Raw genomic sequence first — 24139 nt, forward strand, 5'->3', positions numbered from 1 at the left:
GAGGATCACCTGAGGTCAGGAGTTCGACACCAGCCTGGCCAACACGGTGAAACCCCGTCTCTACTAAAAATACAAAAATTAGCCAGGCGTAGTGGCGGGTGCCTGTAATCCCAGCTAGGCAGGAGGCAGAGGCAGGAGAATCACTTGAACCCAGAAGGTGGAGGTTGCAGTGAGCCGAGATCACACCACTGTACTCCAGCCTGGGAGACAGAGTGAGACTCTGTCTTAGACAAACAAACAGATTCCTAAGTTCCAGAGAACATGCATACAGTAAAATGTGTGCGTGTACTTCTCCCGCCTCCTGTTTTTCCTCTGTAAAACCAGACGATATCACCGAGTTGCAGTGCACCAAGCCGGTAGCCTGCAGGTGAGGGGGCAGTGCCCGGTGTACCCCAGGATTTTCAGGGGCACTTTTCAGTCTGCAGAACGTTCCCTGTTGGCATGGTCAGGGCGTGTTGGTTTCGTGGTCCAACTGCCATGTCTTGTGCGTGGCCGGCTGCGTTTCAGAATTTTAATAAGCACACCCGGGATTCTACCTAAGGGCTTGGCTGTCGCTTCCCCAAACGCAGTCAGATATTTTTGGCCTGGTCGTCCCGGATGCGTGGGCCTGTGACTCACGGTAGCTTCCCCTGGGTGGAGCCCCTGTGTCTATTAGCAGTTTTCTTTTCCTTTTTCTTTTTTTTTTTAAACGGAGTCTCACTCTGCTGCCCAGGCTGGAGGGCAATGGCATGGTTTCTGCTCACTGAAACCTCCACCTCCCGGGATTGAGCGATGCTCCCGCCTCAGCCTCCCAAATAGCTGGGACTACAGGTGTACACTACCATGTCCAGCTATTTTTTGTATTTTTAGTAGAGGCGGGGTTTCACCATGTTGGCCAAGCTGGTCTCGAACTCTTGACCTCGTGATCCGCCCGTCTCAGCCTCCCAAAGTGCTGGGATTCCAGGTGTGAGCCACCGCGCCCGGCTGTCTGTTAGCAGTTTTCTAAGAAGGAAGTGTACATGACCATGCTTGGGCAGCAGGTGCCCTTGCTGGGTTTCCAAGGTTGAATTCTGAAAAGCCAGAATTTTCTGTGTACAGCAGGAATGTGTGATACATGGAGCATGCTTTCTTAAGGCACTCCTGGAATTCCAGAAGAAGGAAGAAGCCTTATGTCTCCCAGTCTGAGCCTGTGGATTTGTTAACGTGGACTTCATAAAGGAACACTTGAATTAGCCGGGCATGGTGGTGGGCGCGTGTAGTCCCAGCTACTGGGGAGACTGAGGCAGGAGAATCCCTTGAACCCAGGAGGCCTCCCAGGTAGCTGGGACTACAGGTGCAGGCCACCACGCCCAGCTAATTTTTTTTTTTTTTTTTGGAGACAGAGTATTGCTCTGTCGCCCAGGCTGGAGCGCAGTGGCACCATCTCCGCTCACTGCAGCCTCTGCCTCCCAGGTTCAAGCAATTCTTGGTCTCAGCCTCCTGAGTAGCTGGGATTACAGGCGCCCAGTACCACGCCTGGCTAATTTTTATATTTTTAGTAGAAATGGGGTGTCACCATCTTGGCCAGGATAGTCTCGAACTCCTGAGGTTGCAGTGAGCTGAGATCACTGCACTGCACTCCAACCTGGGTGACAGAGCAAGACCCTCTCTCAAAAAAATTTTTTTGAGAAGTCTATAGTAAGAAGATAAGGTGTGGTGGTGCGCTCCTGTAATCTCAGCACTTTGGGAGGCTGAAGGGGGCAGATGCCTGAAGTCAGGAGTTCAAGACCAGTTTGGTCAACATGGTGAAACCCCATCTCTATTAAAATTATGCTGGGCACAGTGGCTCATGCCTGTAATCCCAGCATTTCTGGAGCCGAGGTGGGTGGATCATGAGGTCGGCGGTTCAAGATCATCCTGGTCAAGATGGTGAAACCCCATCTCTACTGAAAATACAAAAATCAGCCGGGCACGGTGGTGGGTACTTATAATCCCAGCCACTCAGGAGGCTGAGGCAGAGAACTGCTTCAACACGGGAGGCAGAGGTTGCAGTGAGCCGAGATCGCTGCACTGTACTCCAGCCTGGGCAACAGAGCCTGACTCTGTCTCAAAAAAACAAAACAAAACAAAACTTATCCAGGCGTGGCAGCGTGCTCCTGGAGTTCCAGCTACCCAGGAGGCTGAGGTGGGAGAATCACTTGAACCCAGGAGCGGGAGGTTGCAGTGAGCCGAGATCACGCCATTGCACTCCAGCCTGGGCAACTGAGCAAGACTCCATCTCAAAAAATAATAATAATTAGAAAAATAAAGGGACATTTGAACTTCCCTGGCATCAGGCAATGGCGGAATGGGGACAGCAGGCCTCTGCTACCCGCCAAGTTCCTGTGCTGGGCCGGGGGCTGCCCCCAGTGTGCAGACCCCCTCTTAGGCCACCTCTCGCCCCTTGCTGCAGACCTCCTGGGAGCATCTGGGAGGGCAGAAGCACAGAAAGAAGGAGGTGGCCCAGAAGACAGGCATGCAGCCCAACGGCAGCTCGCGGTGGGTGCAGGCTCAGCTCCGCTGTGACCTATGCGCCGGGTCCTGGACCTCAGCCTCCCAAGTAGCTGGGACTACAAGCCTGTGCCACCATGCTGGGCTAATTTTTGCGTTTTTAGTAGAGACGGGGTTTCACCGTGTTGGCGAGGATGGTCTCCAACTCCTGACCTCAGGTGATCCACCGCCTTGGCCTCCCAGAGTGCTGGGGTTACAGGCGTGAGCCACCGCGCCTGGCCTCTTCTGGTAGAATTTGGGCTGCTACTGGGTGCTGGGGTTCTCTGGAAGCTCCCCCCGCCTGCACGCTGAGGGTTCCCTGAACTGCCACCTCCACTGGGCTCCCCTGCATGCCCTGGGGCTCACGGTGAACAAACTGGGCTCAGAACCAGTTATGTGGGTACCAGGAGATGAAGGTGGCATCCTTTCGCCCTCCCCTGTGGCCCTGCCTGCCCTGCGTGCGAAGCCCCAGCTGTCCGCGCTGACCCGCGGTGACTAGGGTTCAATGCCAGGCTTTGTGTGTGTCGCTTCACTTTCCCTCCATGACAACTCTTCTTCATGGGTTTTTGTTTGTTTTTTGAGACAGCCTCGCTTTGTCACCGGGTCTAGAGTACAGAGGTGCTATCATAGCTCACTGCAGCCTCTGCCTCCTGGGCTCAAGCGATCCTCCCAGCTCGGCCTCCTGAGTAGCTGGGACTGCAGGTTTGCACCACCACTCCCCACTACTTTATTTTTATTTTTATTTTTTTTAGAGATGGGGTCTTGCTATGTCCCTCAGGCTGGTCTGAAACTCCTAGGCTTAAGTGATCCTCCTGCCTCGGCCTCCCACAGTGCCGGGATTCCAGGCGTGAGGCGTGAGCCACTGTGCCCAGCCCGAAACTCATTGAAGTCGATGTTGACACCAGTCCCAGCGTGTAGATGGAAAAGCCGTGAACAGTGGAGGTGGAACTGGAGCTGTCTGTGTGAGAGCCTCTACCCTGGACCGCCCTGCTGTGTGCATGCGCCGGGGCTGGGGGACGCTCTGTTTTTAGCCTCAGTACCCTTGATTCTTGAATAGCCACGTGATTTTGAAGCTGGAGCCCTCAAGTCATGCTGATAACAGACATTTGTCTGCCCTGAGGCTCCACAATGCTGCCCAGCGGGGGCAGGTTAAGTGGGAGCCTTGGTCCACCTGATACTTGATCATCGGTTAACTAAGGGACGTGGACTTTGTGCCGTCGGTGGGTTCCTCAAGCAAAGACCTAAAACCAGCACTTCTCCGCCGACAGATTGAAATTGGCCTCACAGGCCGGGCGCGCGGTGGCTCATCCCTGTAATCCCAGCACTCTTGGGAGGCTGAGGTGGGTGGATCACGAGGTCAGAACTCTGAGGCCAGCATGGGGAAACCTCGCCTCTACTAAAAATGCAAGAAATTAGCTGGGCGTGGTGGTGCACACATATAGTCCCAGCTACTCAGGAGGCTGAGGCCGGAGAATTGCTTGAACCTGGGAGGTGGAGGTTGCAGTGAGCCGAGATCACGCCGCGGCACTCCAGCCTGGGTGACGGAGCAAGACTCCATCTCAGAAAAGCAAGCAAGCAAGCAAGCGGCCTTTTCTCGGCTGGGTCGCACGCTGGCATGAAAGGGAGGGTGAGGTCGCTCCCAGGCCATCCCGCCCCCCTCCTATCGGGAGGAGGGAAGGGGATGGCAGAGCCCAGGGTCTAGGTGGCTCTCCACCCCTGCCGCCGCAGTGACATGGTTCTTCCCCTCAGGGCCTCCTGAGCCACAGGCAGCAGCCTGCAGACCCCAGAGGGAGAAACCAACCCCACCCAAATCGGAGGGTCCCGGAGCACCCGCCCAAGGAGACTCGGAGGAAGCTCCACAGGGCTGCTCTGATGCGCAGCCAGTGGGGCCAGAATATGTGGAGGAGGTAGGTGGAGGCAGGTGGAGGCCAACAAGCCCTGGTGCTCCAGCTAGGGAAGGACCCTCCCGGGGCTCAGGCTTTGAGACCTCCTCCAGGTTCTCCCAGCGACATTTACGAACCAGCCCCGTTCCTGAGTTGCCCCCGCAGACCTGCCTGACACTGTGGGTGCCGGATGTCGGCTATTAGCAGGAAATGAATGAATATGGATCTGTGAGGGTCAGAGACAGGCGGAGGCATTGCCCCCAGGGGTCCCTGAGGAGCTGCCTGTCTGGGAGGCGGAAAGGACACCAGGCAGTGGAAGGTCCCTGGGAGGTTGCAGGCCTGTCTGTCCAGCCCCTTTCCTGGGCCTGGGGGACCTGGCCAAGTTCCCAGCCAGCGGCAGCTCAGACCCTTGAGCTGGTTGGCCTTGCACGTTCCAGAGAGGCAGGGCTGGGTTTCCTCTGCCTTGCCTGTAGGCCTGGGATTCTTCTTCTTCTTTTTTTTTTTTTTTTTTTTTAAGATACAGAGCCTTGCTCTGTCACCCAGGCTGGAGTGCCATGGTTCCATCACACTGCAGCCTTGACCTCCTGGGCTCAGTCCATCCTCCCACCCCCCAAGCAGCTGGGACTACAGGCGTGAGCCATCATTCCCAGCTAATTATTTATTTTTTTGTAGAAACACGGCCTCGCTATGTTGACCAGGCTGGTCTTGAACTTTCGGGCTCAAGCAGTCCTCCCGCCTCCCACGGTGGTGCGTACCTGTAGGAGTTTGAGGCTGCAGTGAGCTGAGATCGAGCCACTGCACTCCAGTCTGGGTGACAGCAAGACCCTGTCTCTAAAAATAAATAAATAAGGGCCAGCGCAGTGGCTCACGCCTGTAGTCCCAACACTTTGGGAGGCTGAGGCAGGTGGATCATGAGATCAGGAGTTCGAGACCAGCTTGACCAACATGGTGAAACCCGTCTCTACCAAAAATACAAAAACCAGCCGAGTGTCATAGCACACACCTGTGATCCCAGCTACTCGAGAGGCTGAGGCAGGAGAATTGCTTAAACCTGGAGGCGGAGGGGGCTCATGTCCTCTCGGCCTCGTGCCCGGTGCGCGTGCTGCTGTGTCTTGTGCCTCAGGTGTGCAGCGCTTCGCTTCCATTGCAAGCTGTGCCAGTGCAGTTTCAACGACCCTAATGCCAAGGACCTGCACGTGACGGGGCGGCGGCGGCTGCAGTACCGGGTGTGTCCAGCAGGGGGAGCCCCGACACCCTTCCGGGCGGCTTGGCCCAGGTGGGCGCTGGCAGGGAGCCCTCTGGTCCGGTGATCCCACGAATTCAGAGGGTGGGGCGATTTTTTTTTTCCCGACGTCTTCGTTCACGTCTCAAAGTGCATCTTGGGCGGGGTGCAGTGGCCGACGGGTGTCATCCCCATGCTTTGGAATGTTGAGCAAGAGGCTCACCGGAGGTCAGGAGTTCGAGACCAGCCTGGCCAACACGGTGAAACCCCGTCTCTACTAAAAATACAAAACTTGGCCGGGCGTGGTGGCGCGCGCCTGTAGTCCCAGCTACTCGGGAGGCTGAGGCAGGAGAATCGCTTGAACCCGGGAGGCGGAGGTTGCAGCGAGCTGCGATCACGCCACTGCACTCCAGCCCAGGCGACAACTGTGAAACTCTGTCTCAAAAAAAAGACTTTGGGAGATTGCAGCCCAACGGTTCTAGTCTCGGGGCCTCTCCCTGCACCCTGAGACCCTCCCGGCACCCCTGTCTAAAGCAATCATCTCACAGCCTGGCCTCTCCTTCCAGAAGAAAGTGAACCCCAACCTTCCCATCGCCACAGAGCCCAGCAGCCGGGCTCGGAGGCTCCCGGAAGAACGGATAAGGAAGCGGCGGCGCCTGGCGGAGGAGCGGCTGGAGGAGCTGCAGCGCTGGCACGCGGAGAGGAGGTGCCCAGGGGGTCTTGGCAAGGGGGCCTGAAGAGCGAGGGCAGGTCCAGATGGAAGCAGACGCCCGCCGCTGCAGACTGTTGGCTCCCCGGTGTGCGCTCTCAGGCAGTGTGGGAGACGGGTGCCCGGGCAGTGGCCACATCCTGGTGTGGGAGCATGAGAGGGTTCCAGAGCAGACTAGACATGTGGGCGCCAGGGCCTCCACAGACACTGCCTGCCAACCCACTGGACCACACAGCTGCAGAGTTGCCTGGTGACCCTGCATCTCCCTGACCCCTGGTGTGCTCCATGACCCATGGCCCCTAACTCCTGGAGTCCCCTATGACCCCTGACCCCTGGAGTCCCCTGTGACCCCTGACCCTTGGTGTCCCTGTGTCCCTGTGACCCCTGGTGTCCCTGTGTCCCCCTGACCCCTGGAGTCCCCTGTGACCCCTGACCCTTGGTGTCCCTGTGTCCCTGTGACCCCTGGTGTCCCTGTGTCCCCCTGACCCCTGGAGTCCCCTGTGACCCCTGACCCTTGGTGTCCCTGTGTCCCTGTGACCCCTGGTGTCCCTGTGTCCCCCTGACCCCTGGAGTCCCCTGTGACCCCTGACCCCTGGAGTCCCCTGTGACCCCTGACCCTTGGTGTCCCTGTGTCCCTGTGACCCCTGGTGTCCCTGTGTCCCCCTGACCCCTGGAGTCCCCTGTGTCCCCTGACCCCTGGAGTCCCTTGCGTCCCCTGACCCCTGATGTTCCCTGTGTCCCCCTGACCCCTGGAATCCCATGTCTATCCCAGAGCATTTTCTGATGGAACATCTGACTCTGGTGTGTCCAGCAGCAGCAGGTCCGCATTGGGAAGGGATCCAGGACCTCCTGAGGGCCGCAGCCACCCGGGCTGGGCCTCTTTTGTCTAAAGGCATGTCTTTGTCCACCCTGTGAGCCCCCTTCCTTCCCAGCGTCAGTCTTCTGTGCATACAGCAGGCGCCCATGCAGTGTGGTAGAGCCTCAGTGAGAGCTTCGGCCCTGCCTTCCTTGCCGGGAGCACGAGGCCCCAGCGTCTCTGATGTACCCCAGCTGAGGGCTGCGGCTGGCCTGAGCCGTAGATTGGCCCTTTGCATCTGTCCCGTCTCCATCCCGAAGGCGGCTGGAGGAGGAGCCACTGCTCCAGGACGAGGAGTCCCATGCGCTGCCACACACGTCGCCCGACCGGCCCCCGCCTCTGCTCAAGGGCAGGCCGGGGCCACCTGCCAGCGCCCCATTCCTGGTAGGTGCGGCGGGTGTTGTCCTCTGCGCACAGATGTGGGCGACCTCACACCCCCCTGGGCAGCAGACCCGTCCTTAGGAGACCCCGGCCTCGTCCCAGGCTCCCACATAGTACTGAGGTGATGGGGCTGCCACGGCCAGGCCCCCTCGCTCCCTAGATGGGAGCCCCAGCACCCCAGCACCCCAGCCCCTCCCGCTGGGGCACACAGGTCCATCTGCTTCCTGGAGCCCCGGGTGGTCACCTCCCGTGGGGAGCCTCCTGCCTCTGTGGCCACCACTGTGTCTTCTCAGATGCATCTGTCCCTGCAGCCCAAGACCCCAGGTCAATAGGAACCTTTTTTTTTTTTTTTTGAGACAGAGTCTGGCTGTCACCCAGGCTGAGGTACAGTGGTGCAATCTCAGCTCATTACAAGCTCTGCTTCTCAGGTTTAAGCGATTCTCGTGCCTCAGCCTCCCTGGTAGCTGGGACTCTGGTGCCCGCCATTACGCACGGCTATTGTTTGTATTTTTTTTTTTTTTTTTTTTTGAGGAGGAGGAGTTTCGCTCTTGCTACCCAGGCTGGAGTGCAATGGTGCGATCTCGGCTCACCGCAACCTCCGCCTCCTGGGTTCAGGCAATTCTCCTGCCTCAGCCTCCTGAGTCGCTGGGATTACAGGCACCATGCCCAGCTAATTTTTGTATTTTTAGTAGAGACGGGGTTTCACCATGTTGACCAGGATGGTCTCGATCTCTTGACCTCCTGATCCACCCGCCTCGGCCTCCCAAAGTGCTGGGATTACAGGCTTGAGCCACCGCGCCCGGCCTATTGTTTGTATTTTAAGTAGGGACGGGGTTTCGCCATGTTGGCCAGGCTGGTCTGGAACTCCTGACCTCAGGTGATCCACCCGCCTCAGCCTCCCTAAGTGCTGGGATTACAGGCGTGAGCCACCATGCCCAGCCTAAATGGGAACCTTAGATTTGCACCTTGCTTTGGGGAACAGGTTCCCAGGCTGACTCAAAAGCCTCTGGTCTGGAAATGTAAGAATGCGGCCAAAAGTGGGGGTCCCCTCAATCCCCCACCCCTCTCAGACCCAAGCTTCCTGTAGCCATCCAGGGCAGCTCAAGGCACCTCCCTGTTCTCCACCCCGGGGCTCTCCATGTGCTGGATTCTCACCTGGCCACATTGCTGCCTCGTAACCCAGCTGGGCACGGCCACCTGCTCCCACCTGCCCACCTGCCCAGCACTCCCCAGGAGACCCCACAGCCCACCCTTGACATGCTTGGCCTCTCCCCACAGCCCAGGCGGTGGCTGGCGTCCAGTGAGGACCGGCAGGTCATGTGCGGGCATGCCGCCAATCTACCCCACGGAGCAGGAGCTCCTGGCTGTGCAGAGGGCCGTGTCCCACGCCAAGCGGGCCCTCAAGCTGGTGTCCGACACGCTGGCCGAGGAGGACCACAGGCACTAAGAGGGAGAGAGCGGCACGTGCAGGTGGCTGGAGATCCCCTTCTCCGGGCCCGGCTCTCAGGCAGGACAGAGGTCAGTGCCTCCAGACGAGACCCTGCAGGAATCCCCAGCTCTGATGGGCCTGGAGCTCTCGGTGGCCGGGGCAGCTTTCCAGTCCCTGGAGTGGGAAGTTCCCAGAGCTCAGAGCTGGAGCTTCTGGGCGCTGATCAAGTCTGAGTTGAAGCGGTGATCCATGCTGTTCTAATGCCTTAGCGCTCCCTTTGCTATTGAAGGCACATCTAAAAACATAGTTCATGGGCTAGGCACGGTGGCTCACACCTGTAATCCCAGCACTTTGGGAGGCTGAGGTGGGTGGATCACCAGGTCAGGCGTTCGAGACCAGCCTGACCAACATAGTGAAACCCTGTCTCTACTAAAAATACAAAAAAACAGCCAGGCATGGAGGTGTGCACCTGTAATCCCAGCTACTTGGAGGGAGAGGCAGAATCACTTGAACCTGGGAGGCAGAAGTTGCAGTGAGTCGAGATGGCGCCACTGTACTCCAGCGTGGGTGGCAGTGCAAGACTCCATCTCAAAAAAAAAAAAAAAAAAAAAAAAAAGGCCGCACGTCGTGGCTCACACCTGTAATCCCAGCACTTTGGGAGGCCAAGGCGGATCATGAGGTCAGGCGATCCAGACCATCCTGGCTAACATGGTGAAACCCCTTCTCTACTAAAAGTACAAAAAAAATTAACCAGGTGTGGTGGTGCGCACCTGTCATCCCAGCTACTCAGGAGGCTGAGGCAGGAGAATTGCTTGAACCTGGGAGGCGGAGGTTGCAGTGAGCCGGGATCACGCCACTGCACTCTAGCCTGGTGTCTGGCGACAGAGCAAGACTCTGTCTCAAAAAAAACCCAAAAAAACCCGTAGTTGATGAGGAATTGACAGTCTCTGTAAACCTTAGTTTCCTCATCTGCAAAAGGAAGCTGAGCATGATTCTGAAAGGACATCTCTGCCTCGGGGAGTCACTGAGTAATCAGAGTAGCTCATGTCACTGAGCACCCGTGTGAATCAGCTCCAGGCCCCTGTGATTCTTAGGAAGCAAGAAAGTCCCTGTGTCTCCTAAGTCATTGCCACGGAGTGAAGTCATCCGAGTGGGAGTTACCTTTTTTCAAAGTCCTTCCTGCTTTGGTAGCTGCTGGTTTTGTTTTGTTTAAAGAAGCAGGATCTGTTACCCAGCCTGGAGTGCAATGGTGGGATCAGAGCTCACTGAGCCTCAGACCCCCATGTGTTCACGCTATCCTCTCACCTCAGCCTCCCGAGTAGCTGGGACTACAGGTGCCCACCACCACACCCAGCTAATGGTTAACTTTTTGTAGAAATAGGGGTCTCGCAGCTGGGTGTGATGGCTCACCCCTATAATTCCAGCACCTTGGAAGGCTGAGGCGGGTGGATCATGAGGTCAGGAGACGGAGACCATCCTTGTTAACACAGTAAAACCCGTCTCTACTGAAAATATAAAATGATTAGCCGGGTGTGGTGGTGCGTGTCTGCAATTGCAGCTCCTTGGGAGGCTGAGGCAGGAGAACCGCTTGAACACGGGAGGAGGACGTTGCAGTGAGCTGAGACTGCACCAATGCACTCCAGCCTGGCCGATAGACGGAGACTCCACCTCAAAAAAAAAGAAAAAGAAATGGAATCTTGCTGTGTTGGCCAGGCTGGTCTTGAACTCCTGGGCTCAAGCAATCCTCTTGCCTCAGCCTCTCAAGCAGCTGAGACTAGACATGTCACCACCCCCGCTGGCTAATTAAATTTTTTTTTTTAAGAGACGTCTTGTTATGTTAGCCAGTCTGGTCTTGAACTCCTGGACTCCTGGGCTCAAGCGATCCTCCCAGCTCAGCCTCCCAAAGTGTCAGGAGGCTCAGGTTCACTTTCCTCTTTGAATGCTTTGCTTTTTTTTTTTTTTTTTTTGACAGAGTCTTGCTCTGTCACCCAGGCTGCAGTGCGGTGGCTCAACCTCAGCTCACCACAACCTCCTTATCCAGGGTTCAAGTGATTCTCCTGCCTCAACCTCCTGAGAAGCTGGGATTACAGGCATGCGCCACCACATCCAGCTAATTTTTGTATTTTTAGTAGAGACGGTTTCACCATGTTGGTCAGGCTGGTCTCGAACTCCTGACCTCAGGTGATCCGCCCATCTTGGCCTCCCAGAGTGCTGGGATTACAGGCATGAGCCACCGTGCCTAGCCTGAATGCTTTTCTTTTTGGTAAAGTCTACCTAACAAAATAGTTAGCTTTTTCACCATGTCTAAGTGCACTGTTCAGGGGCATGAAATTTCACACAGTTCTGCCACTGTCGCCCCGTCCACCCCCAGAACAGTCTCATCTTCCCAAACTGAAACTCTCTCGATTAAGCAAACTCCTCATTTTGAGTCACACACCCACGCATGGTCCCCGCCCCCGTCTCTGTGGATTGGCCTGCGCTGGACAGTTCATAGAAATGGGGTCACACACCATGTGGCCTTTCATGTCCGGCTGTCTCACTCTGCCTGAGGGCTTCCTTCTGCTGGAGTAGAGAGTACTGACTCCATCGAGGAAGTGCGAGCCTCACACTGTGCGTTGCAAAGTGTCCCGATACAATCCACACCCAGCACCTTGCCCGCTGCTTTCTTTTCCTGGTTTTTTTTTGAGGCTGATTCCCACTCTGTTGTCCAGGCTGGAGTGCAGTGGTGTGATTTCGGCTCATAGCAACCTCTGCCTCCTCCTGGGTTCAAGCGATTCTCCTGCCTTAGCCTTCCAAGTGCTAGAACTACAGGCATGTGCCACCACGCCCAGCTAAGTTTTCCTTTAATTATTACTATGTTGTTATTATTATTTTGAGACAAAGCCTCACCCTGTCTCCCAGGCTGGAGTTCAGTGACACGATCTTAGCTCACTGCAGCCTCTACCTCCCAGGTTCAAGCAGTTCTCCTGCCTCAGCCTCCTGAGTAGCTGAGATTACAGGCACGTGCCACCACACCCGGCTAATTTTTGTATTTTTACTGGAGATGGGGTTTCACCACGTTGGCCAGGCTGGTTTCAAACTCCTGACCTCACGTGATCAGGAGTTGGATCAAAAGTGCTGGGATTACAAGGTGTGAGCCACCACGCCCGTCCTGGGTTCCTGAATTTTCTTAACCCCAGTGAATCAAGGGCACAAAGAAGCATTGCTTTTTGTTTTTTCTGGAACCCACGTGAAGCCAAAACAACCATGTGACAAAGTGCCTGAACGCTGGAGGCGTCAGACCTCTCGGGGCATGCCTGGGGCTTAGCGTTTGCTCACAAGGAAGGAAAGTGTGGGTCTGGCCACTGTCTTGGCTACCCCGAGGCTTGCTCGGTGGCAGCACCTTCGAGATGGATCTCACAGTGTCCCATTTCTTTTTTTTTTTCCTTTTTTTAGTGATGGGGTTTCACCATGATGGCCAGGCTGGTCTTGAACTCCTGACCTCAGGTGATCCACCCACCTTGGCCTCCCAAAGTGCTAGAATTACAGGCGTGAGCCACCACGCCCGGCCACAGTGTCCCATTTCATCCTGCAAGCGCCTTGGACAGAGTGGCCTGGTCACATTTCATGGACGAGGACGCCAAGGCATAGAGAGGCTTTGCAAATTGTGGGGTCCCCGTAGCTCAGAAGCGAGGCAGCTGGGGTACCCGTTGCCTCTCCGCTGATGGCGCACGTCTGTGGCTTTGTCCCCACAGCAGCGTGGCCCCCCAGGCTCGGGTCCTGAAAGGAGTCATGCGGGTAGGCATCCTGGCCAAGGGCCTCCTCCTGCGTGGGGACAGGAACGTGTGTCTCGCCCTGCTCTGCTCCGTGAAGCCCACGCACGGCCTGCTGCGAAGGATTGCGCAGCAGCTTCCCCGGCAGCTCCAGGTGAGGTCAGAACCCTGTTCATCGCTGCTCCCCGGTGTCTGGCTGCCAGCCCTCTCCCCACAGCCCCTCGAGCTCCTAGATGGCAGGGGACCTTTGTTACAACACAATTTTAAGATACAAGCAGCAGGCCAGGCGAGGTGGCTCACGCCTGTAATCCCAGCACTTTGGGAGGCTGAGGCAGGTGGATCACCTGAAGTCAGGAGTTCGAGACCAGCCTGGTCAACATGGTGAAACCCGTGTCTACTAAAAATACAAAAATTAGCTGGGCGTGGTGGCAGGTGCCTGTAATCCCAGCTACTCAGGAGGCTGAGGCAGGAGAATCGTTTGAGCCCTGGAGGCGGAGGTTGCAGTGAGCTGAGATCACACCACTGCACTCCAGCCTGGGTCACAGAGTGAGACTCCGTCTCTAAAAAAAGAAAAATCGGTCCCCAGAGTAGTCCCTTCTTCCTGAATGTCTGTCACAGTCCCTGGGGGAACTCAGCCTTACTCCTTTGAGTTTTCCAGTGGGCACTGGATACCCAGGGGCTGGGAAGTGCCTGATTGGGTAGACAGTATTCCCCATAGAAGGACCACCACCTGCAGAGCCCAAAGCCGGAGGTCCAGAGCGAGGAGGAGTGGGTGTGAGCGGATGAGAGGGTGCCTGGATCAAGCCCGGCCTGAAGGCCATACCCAGAGGTAGGATTGCATTCTCAGGGAAATGTGGAGGCCAGAGGGTTTTGAGCAGGGGAGTGACACGCTCTGACTTCACCAATTGCATCTTTTCCTACACACCTGCAACATGACGGTGGTTCAGATACAGCCCCTGCTTTCTGGAAAACCTGCAGCCCAGTGGCAAAGACAATTCCTGAGGCCCACGAGACTGGCTAAGGCTGTGGGGAGGCGTGCAGCATCCACCCCAGTGACGTCAACAGAGCTCCCGGGGGCTGCCTTGCAGCAGGGAGGCCCTGCAAAGGGAAGGGATGGAGGATTAGGAGAGAGGTGGGTTTCAGGTGTGGGCACAGGCCACATGGAGGGTGGTGACCGTGGGCAGGAAGGCCAGACTTCGACACAGACCTCTTGAGTTAGGTCCCTCTCGCAGGAGATGAGGGCATCTCGTTATAGTTTTAATTTACTCCTCCCTGACTACGGGTGACGTGTGTTGTGTAAAAAGGCCCGTGTGCGTTTCTTTTTCTGCCAGTTGCCAGTTTTTTATTGGATTGCTGGTCTTTTTCTTACTGGATTGCAGGTGTTCTTTACATATGGAGGCTCCTTACATCACAGGGTCTGTTGTCTGCACAGATAGCTACACGTGTGCGCTCCTAGAGGGCTGCGGCTGTGTCTCGCTCACTTGGAGGTTCCAGACACGGGGCACAGGGCCTGGCACCCAGGCAGCAAGTGTGGGAGGCTTGACAGGGTTAACCTGCACACACCAACCGTGTCCTGGCTGATTCACACATGATTCGGGGCTGCAGTAAGGTGGCCTCGTGCTGTATTTGCCCCTCCCAGATGGTGACCGAGGATGAGTATGAGGTCTCCTCCGACCCCGAAGCCAACATTGTCATCTCCTCCTGCGAGGAGCCCAGGATGCAGGTCACCGTATCCGTCACCTCACCCCTGATGCGGGAGGACCCCTCCACGGACCCAGGTGTGGCCCAGGCCTGCCTTCCAGCCACTGTCCCCCGAACACTTCCCTGGGGCACTGCCCACACCCAGGCCTGAGCAGAAAATGCAGCAGCAGCCACCCTCCAGCACTGCTGTCCCCCTGGGTCACATGGGAGCTGGGTCTCGGGGCAGCAGAGGGGGTGAGCTGGTGAGCAGCACCGTGTCCCCTCCCTTCCCTCACCCGGGGTGGCACCTGCTTCTCCAGCACTGGTGACACCAGCCCCAGTGGCAACAGGCAGGTCTGAGCCATTTCTCCTGTGTCACAGCAGAAGCTCAGTTTGACCGTGTCCATCAGTCACCGCGGTCCCAGTGCCACTGAGTAGGGATGTGGGGACACGGGGGCGCTGAAAGCCAGACCTGCCAGGCCTGGAAGGATGGGTGAGGGGCCGGGCCAGGCTGGAGGCAGTGAGGGTCTTGGCCAGCAAGCCCTGCAGAGGCGGGCATCGGGAACACACTGCATGTCTGTGCTCCCGAAGTCTCAGCCAGCTGTGGAATCTTCCAGAACAGTCTCTAGGGCAGTTCGCAAAACTCCCGTCATCTTTCACCCGTTCATAGTCTTTTTTGGTCATAACTGAGGGCCGTGACCTACTGATGTTTATCTTTTAATCAATTTGGGTTGTTTGTTTTTTGAGACAGAGTCTTGTTCTGTCACCCGGGCTGGAGTGCAGTGGTGCGATCTCAGCTCACTGCAACCTCCACCTCCTGGGTTCAAGCGATTCTCCTGCCTCAGCCTCTCGGGCAGCTGAGACTACAGGGCTGAGCCACCATGCCTTGCTAATTGTTTTATATTTTTAGTAGAGACGGGGTTTTACCAGGTTGGCCAGGCTGGTCTCAAACTCTTGACCTCAGGCGATCTGCCCACCTCAGCCTCTCAAACTACTGGGATTACAGGTGTGAGCCACCATGCCCAGCCATCCCCATTTGTTTTTTTGTTTTTTTGAGACAGAATCTTGCTCTTGTTGCCCAGGCTGGAGTGTCATGGCGCGATCTCAGCTCACTGCCACCTCCACCTCCCGGGTTCAAGCGATTCTCTTGCCTCAGCTTCCTGAGTAGCTGGGATGACAGGCACGCGCCACCATGCCCAGCCAATTTTTGTATTTTTAGTAGAGACGGGGTTTCACCATGTTAGTCGGGCTGGTTTCAAACTCCCGATCTCAGGTGATCCGCCCACCTCAGCCTCCCAAAATGTTGGGATTACAGGCGTGAGCCACCATTCCCAGCCATCCCCATTTGCTTTTTAAAGCTTAAGTTTTTTTTTTTTTTTTTTTTTTTTTTTTTTTTTTTTTAAGGAGAACCTTTAAGTCATCAAGTGGGAAGCCATGATCGGTCCTCATAAATAGTCATCTAAAACATAGGCACAGTGTGGCGAAGAAAGAGCCTTTCGGTGCTAGCTGAAGGCTCTGACAAACTCCGAGGCGGTTGTGACGCGGCGGGGGCGGGGGACGGGTAAAGGGTTGGCGGCCACTAGACAGTGGCTCTTTCCTGACTTGGGTGGGTGATTAAGTGAGCGGAAATCCTTCTGTGAGGACATATCAGCGACAGAAGAGCCCCGTGAGCCACCCCCCCCAGGAAACTGCACTTCCTGTCCGCCTTTTCCTGCCCATTTGGGGCCGTGAGCTTCTAAAACTCCCTTTCTAGGCTGGCCACAGTGGCCCATGGCTCTAATCCCGGCACATTTGGAGATGGAGGTGGGAGGATCGCTTGACTCCAGGAATTCCAGACCAGCCCGGGCAATGTAGTGAGACCCCCGTCTCTAAAAAGAAAAAAAGAAAATTGGCCAGGTGCGGGGGCTCACGCCTGTAATCCCAGCACAAGGCCAGCAGTTCACCTGAGGTCAGGAATTCGAGACCAGCCTGGCCAACCTGGTGAAACCCCATCTCTACTGAAAATATAAAAAATTAGCCAGGCTTGGTGGCAGGCACCTGTAATCCCAGCTACTCAGGAGGCTGAGGCAGGAGAATTGCTTGAATCTGGGAGGCGGAGGTTGTAGTGACCCGAGATCGCGCCATTGTACTCCAGCCTGGGCAACAGAGAGAGACTCCATCTCTAAATAAATATTAGCCCGGTGTGCTGGCGCACACCTGGAGTCCCAGCTACTCAGGAGGCTAGGGCAGGAGGATCATGTGAGCTATGATCGCACCACTGCACTCCAGCCTGGGCCACAGAGCGAGACCCTGTCTCTAAATACACAAAAATAAAAATTTTAAAAAAACCATTCCTCATATACACCTCTGCCATTTCCCTCTAAGCCCCAAAGGAGTCATTTCCCTGACAGACCAGCAGGGCTATTTGTGGACGGAGGGGAAACCTGTGTGCCATCACGTGACCTACATGAACTCAGCGTCTCCCACAGTATTGCATGTAATGAAATAAGAAAAATATCCCATTTTGTTTCTTGGTTTTTAAGAGACAGGGTCTAAACTGTGGTCCAGGCTGGAGTGCAGTGGTGCAGTCACAGCTCACTGCAGCCTCGACCTCTGGGGCTCCAGCAACCCTTCCACCCCAGCCTTCCGAATAGCTGGGACCACAGGTGTGTGCCACCACACCAGCTAATTTCATTTTTTGTAGAAACGGGGTCTCACCGTGTTGCCCAGGCTGATCTCAAACTCCTGGGCTCAAGCAATCCTCCTGCCTCAGCCTCCCAAAGTGCTGGGATTACAGGCGTGAGCCACTGTGTACAGCTGAGAAATTTTGTGTGTGTGTGTGATGGAGTCTTAACTCTGTCACCCAGGCTGGAGGGCACTGGCGAGATCTCGGCTCACTGCAACCTCTGCTCCTCAGATTAAAGTGATTCTCCTGCCTCAGCCTTCTGAGTTGCTGGGATTACAGGCATGCACCACCACGCCTGGCTAATTTTTGAATTTTTAGTAGAGATGGGTTTTTGTCATGTTGGCCAGGCTGGTCTTGACCTCCTGACCTTGTGATCTGCCTACCTCGGCTTCCCAAAGTGCTGGGATTACAGGTGTCAGCTGCTGTGCCCAGCTGAGAAAAATATTCTTTTTTATTTTTTTTTGAGATGGAGTCTTGCTCTATAGCCCAGGTTGGACTGTAGTGGCTCGATCTCAGCTCACTGCAACCTCCGCCTCCCGGATCCTGGGTTCAAGCAGTTCTGCCTCAGCCTCCCAAGTAGCTGGGATTACAGGCACGTACCACCATGCCTGGCTAATTTTTGTATTTTTTAGTAGAGACAGAGTTTCACCATGTTGACCAGTTTGGTCTTGAACTCCTGACCTCGTGATCTGCCCACCTCGGCCTCCCAAAGTGCTGGGATTACAGGCGTGAGCCACCGCGTCCGGCCGAGAAAAATAGTCGTAAAGGCAAATAATAACCGGGGAGAGAACAGGGATCCACAGTCTCTCCCAGACTCTGGAGTCGTCGTTGTCAATGACAGGACGTGTTGAAATCTGACCCGCTTTCTCCCTTTCCATGATGCATGTGGAAGTTTCTAGAAATATGGCTTAATTCATAGTTTCCTGTCTTCGCCCTAATTGACTAACCAAGAGCATCAGGGCTGAAATCCCTCAGTAGCGATCGGTAAGCTCGGAACTTCCGCGAAGTTGAGGTTTTCCAGAACAGTTTGTCCAGTCCTCACTGGAGGACCATCGCCCCCCAGGATAGATAAAACAAGGCCTAAAGGATGGAGGCCGGGCACGGTGGCCAGCGCTTTGGGAGGAATCACCTGAGGTCAGGAGTTTGAGACCAGCCTGGCCAACATGGTGAAACCCTGTCTCTATGAAAAATATAAAAATTAGCCAAACGTGTTGGTGGGCACCTGTCATCTCAGCTGCTCCCGAGGCTGAGCAGGAGAATCACTTGAACCCGGGAGGCGGAGGTTGCAATGAGCTGAGATCATGCCACTGCCTGGGTGACTGTGTCTCAAAAAAAAAAAAAGGATTGAGGGGCACAAACTGAACCCCTCGCCCCATCGGGGGTGGGACAGGGCAGCTTCCCCACATACCTCGCGGTTTTTCTTCTAGAAGGTGTGAAGGAGCCACAGGCTGACCCAGGTGACGTCCTGAGCCGGGAGAGGTGCCTGGAGTCCCTGGCCGCCCTCTGTCATGCCAGGTGGTTTCAGGTCAGCGGGGCAGGGGTGGAGCAGGGGGAGGGGCAGCTTTGGGGAACATGGCTCAGAGGCATCAGCCGGACCCTGCGTGGCCGCCTCAGCCCGTGGCCGAGGGCTCCCCGCACAGACCGGGACGCTCGCCATCAGCTTCCTGGCTCATGAGTGGCCACTTAATGGCCTGGTGGGACCAAACTTATCTGGAAGTGGACTCTGCTTCCACCTGTCACCTTTGAGGCCGGCCAGGTCCCCATCATCCTCCCTGGGGTTCACGCTCATGACAGCGCCCGGTGCCCGTGTGACCCCATGAGCCCCCGAGAGCCAACCGTGCGCGTCTCCCCTGAAGGCTCGAGCCAGCGGCCTGCAGCCATGTGTGATCGTCATCAGGGTCCTGTGAGACCTCTGCCGGAGCGTGCCCACCTGGGGGGCCCTGCCAGCCTGGGTAAGGCATGCCCAGCCCTCCACTGGGAACCCCAAGGGGCTCCATGGCCTCGGCAGCCCCTTTCCCAGAGTACAGCTTTCCTTGAAGGGGCCAGCGAGAGACCGAGTGCTCAAGAGAAGGTGTGGGAGCCCTGAGGTCCCCTGGGCGGGGGAGACGGCTCCCTCCACAGCCTCATTTGACTGCCATTATTCAAAACACAGAACGTTGCATGCAAATTCGGGTCCGGCCAGGGAAATGAGCAGTGACCGCTTGACCTTGTGGCATTGGGTGGACGTGCCCAGGCCAAGGACAGGAAGCGGGACTCCCCATCCTGGCTGCACGCCGGCCTCTGGTTGACCCGGCCCAGACCCACCTGCTCTGGAGGGGAGAAGGCCCCCTGTGGCTCTGATACCACCCTCCAGGCCCTCCTGGTAGAAAGGGGAGGGAAGAGAAGGGGAACCCCCCTCCCCCAATAAGGTTCACGGAGCAGGTCCCATGCCCGTGCTCCCCACGAAGACCCCACGTGCCCACCTAGTCCCCACACCGCCTCCACCAGCCACAGGCCAGCTGTCCACACCCGGCCTCCCTTGTCCTGTGAATGTAGAGGCGCCCACACAGTGCTTTGAGACGCCACCACCGCCCGTGTTCCCCTGTGCCCTCGGGAACTGGCCACACGGGACGTGGTGGGGCGGGATGGCTCCTTCCCCTCAGCTGAGGCGGGCCCCGCGTGTTGGACGGTGCTTATGATGCTGGTGTGTGATGTTACTGTGGACCAGCCGGGCAAACCGAGGCTCAAACGGGTGAAGAAACCAGCCCATGTGGGAGGCTGAGGCAGGAGAATCCCTTGAACCCGGGAGGTGGAGGTTGCAGTGAGATGAGTTTGCGCCACTGCACTTCAGCCTGGGCGACGGAGTGAGACTCGATCTCAAAAAAAAAGAAAAGAAAAGAAACCAGCCCGTGGCTGTGTCAGGAGATGGCAGAGGCCCCCCATGGGCTGCCCTCCTCCATGGAAGTTCAGTGGATGGTGGGAGTTAGAGAACGCGCTGGGAGGCCGGGTGCCGTGGCTCGCCTCTGTCATCCCAGCACTTCGGGAGGCCGAGGCAGGCAGATCACAAGGTCAGGAGTTTGAGACCAGCCTGACTAGCAAGGTGAAACCCTGTCTCTACTAAAAAAAAAAAAATACAAAAATTAGCTGGGCGTGGTCACACACGCCTGTAATCCCAGCTGCTCTGGAGGCTGAGGCAGGAGAATCGCTTGAATCCGGGAGGCAGAGGTTGCAGTGAGCCAAGATGGTGCCATTGCACTCCAGCCTGGGCAACAGAGTAAGACTCGTCTCAAAAAAAAAAAAAAAAAAAAAAAAAGCTGGGAGGGGCCTCTTGTCCCAGGGCCCCTGGAACCTCCCAGGCAGGCAGGGGTTGCTGTACCCCTCGGAAAGCACAGCAGCCGCTCTTCTGTCCCCACCAGGCCCTGGAGCTGCTGGTGGAGAAGGTTGTGAACACCGTGGCTGGGCCCCTGGGCCCCGGGGACGCAGTGAGGCGGGTCCTGGAGTGCGTGGCCACAGGGACGCTCCTGCCAGGTCAGTTGTTGGGATGGAGGGCCCAGAAGGTGGGCAGCAAATCACAGAGACCAGGGCCCATAGTCGTGGCACAGAGAGCTGGGGTCACAGACACAGAGGAAGCCTGCAGCCCGAGCAGGAGGGCGGCCCATGACACACATGTGCTCCCAGCAGCGGGGTGGGCACGCTGCAGCCATGGAGGGCACTGCCCTGCACACAGGGCACGGACACACAGGTCCCCAGAGGGAGGGCTCAGCCCCCACCCAGGAGCAGTTATGTTCTCTTGTGGCCACGCCCACCAGCGGCGGTGGCACAGAGCCACCCCGGCACAGAGCCACCCTGATGCCCGTCCTCCAGAGATCATCCAGAGGGAACAGCCAGTACCTGAGGAGGATGGGGGCACAGAGCTGCGCAGCACAGTGCATTCTACACCAGCACGGGAGAGAACGCGCCAGGATACACTCGTGTGAGGGGGTGGCGGTCAGATACGGAAAAGGTGTTTCTGAGTCATTGTCAGTGACATAGGATGATACCAAGTGCTAAGGAAGAGTAAAGCACTGGGCCCATGGCCTGAGCCGTTATGTAAAACGCGTGTGGGTATGCACACGCACAGGCACACACGGTCATGAGTGCACACGGGCACACGGACGTGCACGCACACAGGCATGCACGTGGGAACACACGAGTGTACACAGGCACACATGCGGGCACATGGGCACGCAGGCACGTGCACACGGGAACACACCAGGTGTATATGCATACGTATGGACATGCAGGCACACAGGCACAGGCACACATGCACACACAGACATGCCTGTGCCTAAGGACATGCACGGGCACACAGGTGCACACAACGTGCGTGGACACATGGGCACACATGGGCACATGCATACATAGACACACGGACACATGGACATGGACAGGCATGCACTCAGGCATGCATGAACACAGACATGTGTGTAACATGGCCCACACATGGACATGCACACGGGCACACCTGGGCACACACAGACATGCACACACACGTGCACAGAGATGCATGCACATACAGGCACACATGCACACACAGACACAGGCAGACACAGGCACACACAAACATGCACGTGCACACGGGCACCCATGGACACACGAGCATACGCACGCACACGCATGGGTGCACACAGGCATGCACACCCAAAGCCCGGGAGGTGCTGGCAGCCCAGTGGGACTTGAAGGGCTGGGAGGACTCCCCCATGGGCCTGGGTGAGCCCCTGCACCTGCTGAGCGAGGCTTGAGGGTCAGCTGCACTGTGGCTGCAGGTATAGCCTGTACACGGGCCCCTGAAGCCCCGCAGTGTTGTGGGACGGGCTTGTCACCGACTTTCATGAGGGCGTCTCATCATCTTTGCCGCTCCCGCTCCCCCTCACAAAGATGGCCCCGGGCTCCAGGATCCCTGTGAGAGAGACCACACAGACGCCCTCAAGTCCATGACCCTCCAGGAGCGGGACGACGTGACCACCAGCACCCAGGTAGGAGGGCTGGGCCCCTCAGCCACCGAATCCACGGCAGGGGTCCCAGCTCCATCATCCGGCTGTGCAGTGCTCCCCGAAATAGCCCGGGGTTCCCCTTCCCTCCCTCCCACAGAGGTGTACAGGAACAGGAGGACAGCCCGTGGGTGGCAGGACTGCCCCTGGGGACAGGGCCAGTCTGGCGTGCTGGCATGGGGCTGGCAGCTCAGAGCCAAAGCCACCACCATAACCAGGCCCAGACCTCAAGTTTCACTGGCGGGGACCGTCCTCCGGCCACACTGCTGACCATGGTCCTAAAAGCCCAGCCGTGGCCAGCAGCTTGGCCTGGCCAGCCCTCACCTGTGGTTCCTTGCTTCCACATGTGTTTGTAAGAAAAGCCTCCCAGCAGCACAAAACCCAAACCACACCGGGTCTGCCGTTTATGCGTTACCTTTAAAACGGGATCAGTGGCGTTGCTCACAGTGTAGGATGTGGGGTCCCGCCGGCAAGGCAGAAAGAGCTGGTGGTCAGTGGAGCGGGGGCTTCCTGGGACAGTCCTGGCGGTCAGCCAGCAGCAGGCGAAAATTCCTCGGGCCCTGCGATGATGCGAACTCAGCAGTCGCAGGAAGCGGTGTCTTGGTCGCGCACGGTGGCTCAGGCCTGTCATTCCAGCCCTTTGGGAGGTGGAGGTGGGTGGATCACCTGAGGTTAGGAGTTTGAGACCAGTCTGGCCAACATGGTGATACCATATCTCTACTAAAAATACAAAAATTAGCCGGGCGTGGTAGTGGGTGCCTGTAATCCCAGCTATTCGGGAGGCTGAGGCAGGAGGATCACTTGAACCCGAGAGGCTGAGGTTGTGATGAGCTGAGATCGCGCCACTGCATTCCAGCCTGGGCGACAGAGCAAGACTCCTTCTCAAAACCAAAGTGGGGGAGTGTCTTGAGGGACACAGGGTAGGCCTGGACCGTCCACTGGTGGCCACAGACGCCAGCCCCTCTGTGCCCCCAGCACCCAGGGAGCAGGGCGGCGGGGGTCCTGACGGGCGGTGCGTGCCCTGCGAATGCTGGCCTTCCGGCAGACACACAAAGTCCTGGGCATGGATCTCCTGCCGCCCAGACCCCGGCTCGGAGCCTGCTTCTGGAAGAGGCGGCAGGGGCCTGGTGAGGCCGAGGAGGGCGCAGGGGAGAGGAAGCAGGGCCGGAGGGGCAGAGAAGGCAGAGAGGGGCTCATGTGAGCCGCCTGCCCCCGCTATCTGCCGGCCTTCGCACCCCTGCACTCCTGGACACATGGACGCCAACCAATGGCTGTTTCATCCCCGATGTTGGACAACAGTAGTTCCTTTAAGTAACGCCCCGCTGGTTTCTTTTAAGACGTGTGCGTGAGGCCGGGTGCTGTGGTGCATGTGTTTAATCCCAGCACTTTCGGGGTCCACGTTGCTTGAGCCCAAGAGTTCAAGGCCAGCCTGGGCAGCAGAGTGAGATCCCCATCTCTCCAAAATATTTTTAAAAGCTTGGCGTGGTGGCTGGCCGGGTGCGGTGACTCAGCCTGCAATCCCAGCCCTTTGGGAGGCCGAGGTGGGCAGATCACCTGAGGTCAGGAGTTTGAGACCAGCCTGCTAACATGGTGAAAGCCGGTCTCTAGTAAAAACACAAAAATGATCCTGGCATGGTGGTGTGCACCTGGAGTCCCAGCTACTCGGGAGGCTGAGTCTGGAGGATTCCTGGAGGCTGGGAGGGCAGTGAACTTCACACCATTGCAGTGCAGCCTGGGCAACAGAAGACCGTGTCTCTTAAAGGAATTTTTTTTAACATTTGTGCTTAAATTGTTAGAGAGATGGCACCATCCAGCACCGGGAGTGGCACCCGCTTCCTGGAGGGGCCTGTACCCCACAGCCACGTGGGCCAGCAGTACAGCAAGCAGATTCTAAACTCCAGGGTTTCTTGCTGGCTCTGAACTCACCTTGTGGTGCAGGAAGGGGTGGATGTAAAATGCTTCCTTTGGACCAGGCATGGTGGCTCACGCCTGTAATCCCAGCACTTGGGGGGCCCGAGGTTGGTGGATCACTTGAGCCGAGGAGTTTGAGATCAGCCTGAGCAATA

At 57.0% G+C, this 24139-nt stretch overlaps 1 protein-coding gene across 1 annotated transcript; it reads left to right on the forward strand.

Annotated features, from left to right (window-relative positions):
- Positions 1 to 2297: 2297 nt before the first annotated feature.
- LOC101036040 (zinc finger RNA-binding protein 2) lies at positions 2298 to 23565 on the forward strand. The gene is given in 14 exon segments (XM_074385700.1): positions 2298 to 2366; positions 4131 to 4408; positions 5494 to 5596; positions 6159 to 6298; positions 7418 to 7541; positions 8817 to 8873; positions 8875 to 9008; positions 12702 to 12873; positions 14359 to 14497; positions 18492 to 18589; positions 18921 to 19016; positions 20460 to 20571; positions 21961 to 22057; positions 23088 to 23565. Coding segments are annotated over 14 exon segments (1806 nt in total). The 3' UTR covers positions 23275 to 23565.
- The last annotated feature ends 574 nt before the right edge of the window (positions 23566 to 24139 follow it).

This window comes from Saimiri boliviensis, chromosome 14, assembly GCF_048565385.1.
Source record: "Saimiri boliviensis isolate mSaiBol1 chromosome 14, mSaiBol1.pri, whole genome shotgun sequence".
Lineage (NCBI taxonomy): Eukaryota > Metazoa > Chordata > Mammalia > Primates > Cebidae > Saimiri > Saimiri boliviensis.